The sequence below is a fragment of the Capricornis sumatraensis genome, chromosome 2 (assembly GCF_032405125.1).
Source record: "Capricornis sumatraensis isolate serow.1 chromosome 2, serow.2, whole genome shotgun sequence".
NCBI classification, from domain to species: domain Eukaryota; kingdom Metazoa; phylum Chordata; class Mammalia; order Artiodactyla; family Bovidae; genus Capricornis; species Capricornis sumatraensis.
Genome location: NC_091070.1, coordinates 147,172,947 through 147,185,194, shown reverse-complemented (window position 1 = coordinate 147,185,194; position 12,248 = coordinate 147,172,947). Strand labels below are relative to the sequence as shown.

Here is a 12,248-nt window from a genome sequence, read left to right as displayed (position 1 = left end):
CACTATCTGAAGTTTGAGCTTCTAAGACTGTAAAATGGGCCTAGTAATAACCACCTCATAGGATTATTTAAATAAGAACGCACTTAGAAGTGTTTAATACAGTGTTGGGCGCGTAAAGATCATATTATTAAAAAGCCTTGATATTCCACACAGCTGTTACTAATTTTTTGAATAGCCAGGGCTGAGGAGTGCAGAAATACTGATCAAAATGCTAGTTCAAAGTCCTGGATTTTTGGTAAAAGTATAGCAAAAGAAATTAAGCCGTGAGACCAGATTCCTTTGCCTCCTCTATTTCAGCCTTAACTCTTCCCATACCATCACTCCTGTATCATCCTGGCAGTCCGCACCTTTAATACATCAGATACTGTCTAGGCCTCCTCAAGGGGTTCACTATGCCCTGTACTTAAGGACCTCTTGGAACTTATCAGGTATTCACATGATACACAGTTGTCTGGGTTGCACACCAGGACACTCCTTCACCCAAGAAGACTGCAGGTAGCTTCCAAGGCTGATGAGCATTATGGCAAACAGGCTATAAACATGACTGGGAGACTCTCAGCGCACAGTGTAATCCTGAGAACAGAGATCCTGTGCACTGGAACAGATCAACTCCACAGCATTGGTGTCCCCTCCCTTTCACTGATGAGAGATACCATTGTATGGGGATGACAGGAAATAACTAAGTGAAGAGAGAACAGAAGGCTACCAATACTGTTGTCTATATTTTAAGAATCTGAGAAAATAACTAGGTTCATTGATATTTAAGAGCCTGTCCTGGGAGAAAACTGTTATTATTCAGTATATTAGTATCTATACAAAGTCTAAAAGGAAAACATAGTATTTCACAATCATGAGCTTAATTTTACCCTTGTCTACCTCTGACACCTGTTTCCTCTTGAAAGGATTGCTAATATCCATAAATGGTCTTTAGTGGCACTCAGAATGGATTCTCTTTGCATAAACAGTGGTTTGCATTCAACATTTAATCTGGAATGGGGTGATATTTTTTCTATAGTGAAACCTCAAATACTGTGTTCTACAAGTTTCCTAGAAATTATTTCTGACCCTATTAACTACAGTTTGTTTCAGATACTTTTGTATCTGTGACATGAGTCTCTAGTTTTATCATGGATTAAAGACTTTTAGGTGATTTTAGAAATAAGTTATTCAAACCAAACACTCAGTGACACTAATTGTATGTCATCTACTGTTCAATGCATATTCTCTAGCCCGGGATTCATGTATCAGAAATTCAAGAGGAAGCCTCCAGTAAACTGTATTCTAATATGTCCTCCAGGTGCTGGTACACATTGACGTTTGAGAAGCACTGATCTCCTGGAGTCTTACCTCACCAACAGGACTCCATAAGTAAAGACTGACTACAGTTTAGAAGCTAAATAGAAATATTTCCTTTATCACCATACATGAATCCTGGTACATAAAAGAATCGCACATACAAATCTTAAGTCCAACAATTAAGAGTTAATCTATATATTTTCTACTATGTGATCAGGTATTTGCTTCTAGAGGCTTTCAAGATCTTTTACTGAGAACAATTTTGATAGTTCTCTAGATGAAAGGAATAAATGCATTAGCTGTATAGTCAAAGTTTACTGGAGAGTTCAGACCAATGCTTACGGATTTCAGCCAACGCATGGATAAAGATGGCGAAGGATCTCATTCTAGTCATGCCCTCCTTTCCTAATTTCCCTTTTCACTGTTTGGTCTTCCACTTTTCCTTAGGGAGCCGGGTGATTGATAGCCTAATCCAATGACTGTATTACAGCTGCCTCAACTAGGACTCTTTTCCTTATCATTAGCAGTTAGCCTATGGTTAAATTCACAGCTCACTGCTTGGTACAGCCCCTGAGATTTAAGGGTCTGGCCTTTAGAAAATATTTAACATAAAACTGAAATCTTGACATACTGAGAACTCAGTTCTCTGCAAGGCTTCTTTAATTAATCCAATGTACTGTACCATTGTTCTGTATGAGACTGTGACATGGTGAACTGTTTCTGAAGCTTACAGAGATGTGTAGCTCTAAATTAAATAGTCACTGACGTGTACCTACACCGAGTTTTTAGTACAGTAGATATGCATGAATCTGTGAATATTTAAATTCAAGCTCAAACAGAGACACAATACTCTCTAGTTTTACTTTCATAATAGAACATTTTTTATTAATTTCAAGCTTGAAATCATTATGAAAACACACACGGAGGAAAGAAATTTAATAATTCATTACCACCACTGCAGAGGTAAGTTTTCTTAATATGCTTGTCAGGGTCCTTTAGTTTACAAAGTCTATCAAATATTTTCTTAGGATCTGGTAACAGATATTATTTTAGTAATTTTGAACAAAGAAAACATATATACTATCCAGATACCCAAGAATTTGTTGGCTCTTAAACAGTATTCGTTTTTATCATTTCTTTGCAGTTATTTTAAAATACCTAAGGAAATAACGTAGACCTTGATCTATGCTTTAAACCTCTGCCCTAGCTCCAGTCCGTCCATGAGCTGTAAGCATCTATGAATATGGCAGCTGAGTCCCAGATGAAAAATTATGCATCTCATAAACTGCTATTCTGCTGAAATGTCAAGCCAAGGCAAGGCTGTACCTCAAACTCAGCACTTGGCATTTTCCTTCTGTCTGCTTTGTTGCCATGAAGCAAACATGAACAGTGAGGATTTGTGTAGGGCAGGTAGCAGGCGAGCTCACTGTCAAAAATCTATTATTAAGGCTCTGATCTCCTGCATAGACCAACGACGGCCAAACAGTGAGAAACTCTGGCTTCAGAAAAAGCGATATAATGCAAAAGGAGATTCTTTGTCAACCTGTACATGAATATATTCAAATAAGCATGATTTAAATGAGAAGAGTTCTAATGGTGAGCTTCTCTCGACTAAACTGATAATTTATAAAGAAAATTATAATTCAGCATCTTTATTTGATATGCCTACTTTTGACTATCCTCCAAATATACTATATACATTTTATAACAAATGCTTTAAGAATTTGATCAAACTTGTGATAGTCTAAGAATTTTTTAAATATGTGAATAATAGACTAGACTATTTTGCATTATGTTGGTACATACTAAAAAAAGAAAAGAAATAAATGAGTATAAAGTGAAAGGTTTTTCTTTTAATTATTCTTTTTGGCATGATTTATCACTACTTTATCATTTAAATATTATTTTTATCAGGTTATTTTAGACATTTCAGTATTAAAAGCTAAGTTCTTATTGATAAAGATGGTTACAATAGAGAGCTGAGATTTTATGACATAGTAGGTGTGTTTTTCTGAAAGGATTTTGTGCATCAGTAATCATGAGATTGACACACAATAATCCAGCCCATTAAAAACTACTTCTTATTAAAAAATACCATTACTGTATTTTAAGATATAATCCTAACGTATAGTATAAGAACTTCAAGCAATCTTACCAAAATTTTCAGTTGCTTGCACGTATAAAAATAGTTATTCAAAGGAAAATGAAACTGAAACTTTGGAGTTTCCAATCTAGTGTAAGTTTTGCTGTCTTCCGCATTTTACACAATAGTTACTAATAAATACAACAAAATAAGTTTATGATTAGAGCATGTCACAGTGGATTGTATTTACGTAGCGCCTGGTAGTAGTGCGTACTGCTAGGTCATTGCCCAGTACCAACAACCTTTCAGTAACTATTTTAAAGACAAACATAAAATATGCAGTGTGGAGCCAATGCTTAAGATTCTTTTTTAAGCTGCTACATTGATCCCAGCAAGTGTGCTGAACTATACACTTTGTACTCATTTCTAGCACTACATTGGCCCAGAGTTATAAGTTGATGGCACATTTCTAACTTACACCTTCTTTTATTGGTAATTCCTATGCCATGTTGATTTTACAATAAAACACACACACATACATACTTTTAGGCTTGTAAATATAAGAGTTTAGTGTCCAATAGCCCACACTGCAAGATTTCAAATCATACATCATTTATTTGTAGAATGTGAGAGTATTTCTGGAGTATACCATTATCACTTGCTAAGAAATACAAAATTATTTAATCGCTGTAATAATTCTTCATATGACTTGAAAAATCTAGGTTCCTGGAAAGAAATCAAATCTTGAAAGCCATCTTTGATGAATTATTCAGAAATCGGTATAAAGATTGAAAGTATTAGTAGTGAATAATAATAGTGTTCTATTGTTTTAACTGAGTAACTTGATACAGTTTCAATAAATTCAAACATCTAAAATTTGAAATTGAGAACAAGAATTTCTCTTTTTTGACAAATAAAACAAAGTTAACAAAAAAATAAAAGTACAGGTTAATTTTTCAGCCTGTAGAAAGTAAATTTTATAAAACCTTCTGCAGATAACTTTCAGAACTTTTCCCTATATGTGGGTATGTATGTGTATGTGATTACATGTGAAAGAAAGGAAACATGTACTGGGCAACAGAATGACAATAACCTAAGGGGTATGCCCATTCCCCACTGATAAAAAGAACCTTTTAAAACACAATAAGGAACAATAACAAGACTCCTTCAAATGAGTTTACCCCATTCCTTGATTGCTATTTCTCCTGATGCAGTTATAAATGAATAAAGGTTATCCTCATAAAGTCAGTTGTAAGAAAGACATAACTTTAGTTATGCCATAAAGGACTCATTTTTAACCATCTCTAAAAGTGTGGTCTTATCCACAGAGATGATTTCATGTGAAAACATCATACCACAGATGTGTAAAACCATTTATATAGGTGATAGTAATCACTGAGTTAGGAGTGGGCTTAAGTATCGTTATTATTTGGGGATAAGATCAAGAAAAGGGTCAAAGTTTGAAACTAAATCAAGAAAAAAAATAACCAAACTAAAAGTAAGAAAAATAATGAATAATTCACCTGAGGACAGAGCTAATAAATAATAATCCTGAAGAGATTAGTGTTTCTTCTGACCAAATAGAAGCAAAGATTTTTCTCCCCTCCCTTCGAATAAAGGAAAATCCAGTAATTTACTCAACTCTGTAGTAATACATAAAGTAACTGCCGTTTGATTTTTTAAAGTGTTTCACGTGGATTCTAGAATAAAGAAAAGTGGGTGGTAACAACAGGGTATGAGGTCTCTACTGTTCAAAGAAAGGTAGAGAATATTGATCCTTTAGAGTCAATGATTTGGACAGAAGTACTTGTATGGTGGAAAGCTTAATTAGTCATCCTAGTTTCATGAAAATATTCCTTATGAATACTGAACATGATTTCTTTTGATACTATTCTCATTATGAAATCACCATAATAGACTCATACTGTTATCATGAATCTTACCAGGTATTTCTCCTATAAGTTAAATATAGGTTTATACATCATTCTTACTATGAATTCGTTCATATGTTTGACCATCTTCCCTACTCCAATTACCTAAAGATGACTTGGCAAATGAAGTTTCTAAAATAACAAAGCTGAGGATGACATCTTGGGATGAAGTCCTTACTCTCCCTCTTGATATAAATTTTAAACTTCAACAGGTAGAATTTACCTCACTTAATGACATCTATAGGCAAAATGACGTTTCTATTTAACAAAGAAACATCCCTCTAAAACAGCAGCTTTCCAAAATTTTTGAAGTAACCGCAGTAAAAAAATTCATTTTATATCATGACCTGGTACTGAAATATACCTATGTGTGCATTACATGGATAACTAAAAAAGATGTTTAACCACTGCTTATCTCACTCATGAGCAAAGCATTCAGACATTTTTTCTATCCAATTTCATTTAAAAAAAAATGATTACAGTTCATTAAGCTTGATTCCATAATACACTCATAAGCTGAGAACCAAAGTTTGAGAAACACTGCTTTAGAATCCTCTAGAATCCAGACTAATCATATTTAAAATAATGAACCTGACATTCCTTAGCTGAGGTTCTATTTCTGAAGCTAGCCCCTTAGCAGCTAACGTGTCCTAAACGAAGGACATTACTGAAACGCCAACATTCTTCTATAGCATGTACACTGCTCCAAGTTCCTCAGCTTTTCCCTGTTGAAACAAAACCAAAACCTCCATCTCAGATAACAGGAATCTTATTCTGAGGAAAAACAAAAACACAAAACAAAAACTGATCAAGAGCTAGAACGTACTGAAAGAGAAAAATATCCTTTCTCGGCAATAAAAAGTATGTTTTGTATTTCAGGTGGCTATCCAAAACTGAACCCTTTTCAGCTTTCACTTTTAAAAAAAGCCCAAAAACAACAACAAAAAAACCCCCTATGATTCCAGTAGTTTTTCTAAAAGTAGATATTCCAGTGTTCTGAGACAAGACTTGAATAAGTATTAGCACTGGAAATGAGCTGTGGGAATATATTTTTTTAATTTTGTAAAAATACCTGGCATATTTTATGTGGTTTTCTATACCAAAACAGAGTAATTGATAAAACTAGGAATGGTATTTAGCCATTTTGATATTTTCATCATCCCTAAACTTTGAAGCCATTATTATTTAACACATTTTGCTAGGCTAGGTTTCGCTATAACTCATTCTGAAGGTACTTTGTTATAGAACTGACTTCTATCCTAAAATATACTATCATTGCCAGTTTCAACTGTTTTCCAGATTATATTACCTTTAAATTAAAGCAAACATTGCCTTAAAGGAGAAAAACTATTAATTCTGTCAATATGGAGAGAGTCTATTTTCAAAACAAATTGTTTAATGTTAAAGGACTGAATATAGACCCTATTAGAAATGAGGTACAAAACGTTAAAAATGTTAGGGACATTTTGTTATTTAAAATTAAAGTTCCACACAGGCTTGGCTGAGTTTACAGCCCAAGTGAATATTTATACATGAATTTATAAATCTTAGAAAGAGAGTTTTATGGAAATGTTAACAGGCCCTGAGGTATAGCTGAACTTGTTTGCAGGTACCACTATAATTCCTAGGGTATGTATGCCTAAAAGACTGCGACACAAAAGACTTTTTCTAATGCTGTAATTCCATCATTTTATTAGACTGAGTTATACTATGGGAAAATATTCAGAAACTGCAGCTCAAATGAGAAAACGTGAATGGTGTTACTTATATAAAATACTACTGCAATAGTTCTTTTATTAATTTTTAATGTTCAGTACCCTCTGTGACCTCCTTTATTCTCTTGCTGTCAACATGGCAGGCTGGAAAAATTGAAATGGGCTGACAGAAAACATAGTGCACGTTACAGCCCAACTCTGGAATCTCGCAACTCTCTTTCTGAGACACAGGCTAACTCGCCCCTCCTTATTCTGCATTACAATAATATTTAAGGCCCTGTCTGATAGCTCCTGATAAAAGGGAGTTCTGTCTGGACCCTGAACAGGTGCTTCTCGTCAGCCTTCCTCTTTCTGACATTGTGGGAATGGCATTCAATTAAAAGCAGAATATACTCTTAAAAAAAAAAAAAATCATGGCTTATAGCCACACTTCACACTCTCAAAACATAATACCTCAGCATGGAGAGAGCTTTATTTGTGTCTATGCAGCCTCTTCCAAAGGCACATTTTGGTCTGATTCAGCAATGCTTTTCTTGAACAGTGGGACGCTGCTATGTTATGTATATTTACCACTGTCTCTATCACCAAGGAGACTAATCCCCATACCAGTACAGTCAAGAACCTCAGAGCACCATCTTTGCATGACCAAGTTCTTGTTGTCACAGCAACAGACTGCACAGAGCAAAGACACTGAACGGGACTTTGGGATTAAAACTTCTCTTTCTGTTTCAAATGCAAGTGTTTTATGATGAGAAAATGTGCACGAAGGTATGAGGTCTGCAAGTATCTTGTCAGCTGAAGCTATAAATGGGATGTTTTAATGGTTTATTTTACAGTTGTGAAAGTAAGATTTTTGAAGAATGAAGATTTCAAACTTCTAGGAAAAGTGGAAACTAACCCAGACGATGGAAAAAGGTATTAAAATCACTGTGCTTATATTCTTCTTATAAGGCCTTGGTATTAGCTTTTACTAATTAGTAATGAGACAACTGTGACAATGAGAAATCCTGAGTAATAATGCACAGACCACAAGAGAACAGAATGTGTGTGAAGCCCTATCTTGGTATTCTCCTTGTGCCATCAGTCACTTGATGGATCTATTCCATTTGTCATAACTATTAGGAATTTTGACAAGCAGTGCGTTATAAAAATTTGGGATCAAAAAAGACAGCATTCTTGCTGGTAACATGATCTCTTGAGTTTTCACCAATCCTCAAGGAAACAGAAATGCAAGGAGAGGGTAACACCTACCGGACACTCCGCCGTATGTAGTCCGCTTCCCAAGGCCCACTGCTGGCCAGGGTGTGCCATCAGCTTTCAATCCCATGAGACCTGAGACAGTGTTGGTGGCTGTAACACCATCTGCCCCACCTATGAAAAACACAGCATTCATCTGCAGCTCTTAAAGGGACAATGGTTAAAACCCATTCAAACCCACAAAATCCAGGAAAATGCACACACTACTTTCTCTTGACAGCCTTTCCTCTCCTCAAATGCATTCACTAATTTCACTCCCATAATTATGCTTTAAATGCTAGACATAAGAATTTTTAATTATCACCACTTTATTTTTCCAATTATTATACAGATTTGTGTTTTGTACTCAGGGTTATTTTCCAGGTAATTTACAATATCTTTACAAATCAGGATGCAATTTCCATTGGATAGCATGCAAGCATATATGATTTGTAAAACCATGCACTGATTGTACAATTGTTGTATTCAAGATATTTACTGAGTGTTTAAGGCAGTGTGCTAGCTTCCATCAAATACAAAGGGAGATCATAAGAAATTTCACCTGTGGAAGCAGCTATCTTTTAGAAAAATTTCATTAAAAGTTCAAGTGCTGTTGCTGGACTGTTACATTATGAGGTCATTTATTTTGCAGTGGTCTGCTGTGACTGTGGCTTTGTTTCCTAATTCTTTGTGTGTAAAGCAGGTGCTTATTAGGAAAAATGATAGATATACTTGTATTCCTGGGCCAAAGTTTGAAGTCCACCCACTAGGTTGAGTATAGGTATGGATCTATTACATTTGTGAGATCAAGTGCTCAACTTAATAACTTCCTTAAAGTTTAAACAGAGATGTACACATAAAGTGGTAGATAAGATACATTTTATTATGGCTACAAAATTTAGGCCCAGAATATAAGGAGGCAACTGACGTGAGCTGGGTTCTTACCTTCCTTTGCAGCTCTGGCTATGCTTACAATATCAGTGACATTTGGGGTCAACTTGGCAAAAAAAGGAATCCGAACAGCTTGCCTAACCCAGCGACAGATGTTCCGCACCAGCTCTGGATCCTGTTCAAATAGGTCAGTTAAATATAGAAAATAATTAAAGAATTGTGATCAAAATGTGTACTGGAACAACAGCAAAGCTGGAGATGTGCAAGACAAATCCAACCTGACAATGAGCTACATGATAAATTTCTCAAATTCTTCCTCAGTATTACACCTAGGCTCATTAGGGAACGAAGGTTAACACACTTCAAGTGAACTGCAAATTCATCACATAAAGGTTAAATTCCTCAAGGGAGCCTTTGGAAAATAAAATTACAAAGAACCAAACGGAAAGTGTTTCCCACTTGCAGTTAAATAATACTAGAAATAAAGCATAGACTTCTGGGGAGGTAAGTTTGAGAAACATCACAGAATTTCTAACGACCTCATTGGTTTAAGCCTATAAAAATATTTGAAGAGCTGACTCCCAGGCGAATGATATGAAATCTGAAGCTTATTGTTTTCATTATTAAAAGACTTAGTCTTGTTGAAGTATATTCAAAAGAAAATATGTGACTTCCTAGTCAATCTAATTATGATATATAGTATATGCTAATATGGGATAATTCAGCCTTAGGTTATACGCGAGCTGATCAGTAACTTTAGCTTACTTCTGTAAATGTTACTAAGATCTTTGCAGTACTTTTCAACATTCACCTACTTGAAAGAATTGATCAAAATGACAAAAATGAAACAAAATATCAAACGCTCATTTTTAAAAGCAAGGCATAGACATTTTCCTGAGCCTGTTTCTTGTGATTTTTCAGGCTTCTAGTTTCTCATGGGACAAGTATCATTTAAAGGGCAATCACCTTCCTTTCCATTGAAAATAACTTAGCAGTAGTAATGTTCTTTGATTTCAACACATACAATAGTCCTTTTTTTCATTACTTTTAGTGCAAAATTTATTCTGACAGGTAATGATAATGTGCTTTGATAAATTACATTAAAATATGCAATAGCAATTCATTATTGAACTTGGTAATATTATCCTAGGAAGTTAAAATGCTTCATTTTTTTAAAATTAAAGATCCACCCAGAAAAATACAGACATATATTTAATCCATGGAACACGAGGTAAGTATTTCATTTCATTTGTAATTAATATTTTTATATGTAAGAAAGTTGTTTTTTGCATTTTAACCTTTCAAATTCTTTTAAGATGAGATTTCGAATGTTTTAACCTTTAGAAAGAACCTTTTCACTTAGGTTTAATGTATCTTGATCAGTCATCTTGTATTACTCTAAAAGTTACATATGTGCTAAGACACTGCAATGAGGTAATTTCTGTAGATTGTTATTGTCTCTATTCAACAAACTAATAATTTTAACAAGAAATCTTTGATTTGGCTTGTTCTCTTTTCCAAACTGTAATTTCTTCATTAAACATAAATATTAAAAAAGCACCATATAGAATGCTCTACAGGGCATACTGTGCATTATGAATAGTAAAATCTAGAGACTTAACCATACAAATTCTAACTCATGAAAATGGAGATCTGCCCCTGCCCATGCAATGTTCATGAAATATTTATAACCACTGCATTGGCATTATGAAGGCAGTTGCATCTTTGTGACTTTCATTTTTAAGTTATGAATTTCCATGGGACTTAGCCTAGAAATGACAGTAACTTCTAGATGATACAAATTGCATGTCCTTTGTGAAAGCTCTCTTTAAGGCAGAATTTACCAATAATTTAAAGATTATCGAATCTTTAAATTGCATAAGACATGGCAGGTAGCCTGACAAGAATTAGTGAAACAAATTTGAAATATTATCTGGTTCAAATACAGGACACACTAATAATCATATATGTTTCTAAGGAGCTTTTAATACTATTGACCACCATGCCTGTATAGTTTACTTTGAACATTTGTCACACTTTCTTTGTTGATTCTCACTAGCTGAATACTTTGAATGAATGCCTTTTATTAATTTCAATTTGAAATTTGTTCAAAAGTTTTCAGTTTATTTTTTAAGCTGTGGTCCATTGGCCACCTTTATTTACTTGAATTACCTGCCACTATTTTGAGATAGCATAATTTAATCCTCCTATACTTCTAATAGGGCTTCCCTCATAGCTCAGTCGGTAAAGAATTTGCCTTCAGTGAAGGAAACCCAGGTTCAACTCTTGGGTCGGGAAGACTCCTGAATCCTGGGTCTGGAAAAATCCTGGAAAGAATTCCTGGGTTGGAAAGATCCCCTGAAGAAGGAAATGGCAACCCACTCCAGTACTCTTGCCTGGAGAACTTCATGGACAGAGGAGCCTGGCAGGCTACAGTTCATGGGGCAGCAAGGGTTGGACATGACTTAGTAACTAACCACCATATTTCTATTGGTAAGGTTTATGCTGTTAACCTTATGTTAACTTTATGGTGAGTAAGATATATGTTACCTATCCTTATACACAGTTGAGCTAGCTGTTTACTAATCCTCATACAAAGCTGAAACATAATTTGATTGTCAGAATTTTATAAACAACTTCTAGCCAACATTATTATAAAACTTAATGACTACTCTGTAAATTGCAAAGTTTTGTTTGACAGGCATAATTGGGAATATTCTAATACTGCTAGAAATGTGGTGAGGCTAATAAACACAAAACAATGAATCTATATACTTTGGGGAAACTATTCACATACTTCTAAAATCCTCTCACTTTTGCTATGAATGATCAAGATTTAAAAGCAATGAATATTGTTTCTGCATCTTCTCCTTTGCTACAGATAGTATCAGGTGGTGATGCCCTTCCTCAAAGGCCAATTTTCTGAATCTTATTGAGATGAATAAACTTTAGACAATTTCTAATTAGCCCCTCTGAAAATTTTTCAGGATAAGAAATAAACAAAGGTACTACAGTCTCTCAGACAAATCGAGACTTTAACATTATCCACACCAACAAAAAGTCAATAAAAGAAGACAGTTTGGCACTTCTTTTCCA

The 12,248-nt window shown here is 34.6% G+C and overlaps 1 protein-coding gene across 2 annotated transcripts in view; it reads right to left on the bottom strand.

Moving 5' to 3' along the window:
• DPYD (dihydropyrimidine dehydrogenase) overlaps positions 1-12,248 on the bottom strand; it is a 933,909-nt gene that overhangs the window by 238,954 nt on the left and 682,707 nt on the right. For both annotated transcript variants that reach the window (XM_068962754.1, XM_068962760.1), the window contains exons 17-18: positions 9,207-9,327; positions 8,277-8,396 (exon numbers count right to left, since the gene is read on the bottom strand). In XM_068962754.1, coding sequence (XP_068818855.1) covers positions 8,277-8,396; positions 9,207-9,327 — 241 coding nt within the window. The remainder of the gene's footprint in view (positions 1-8,276; positions 8,397-9,206; positions 9,328-12,248) is intronic.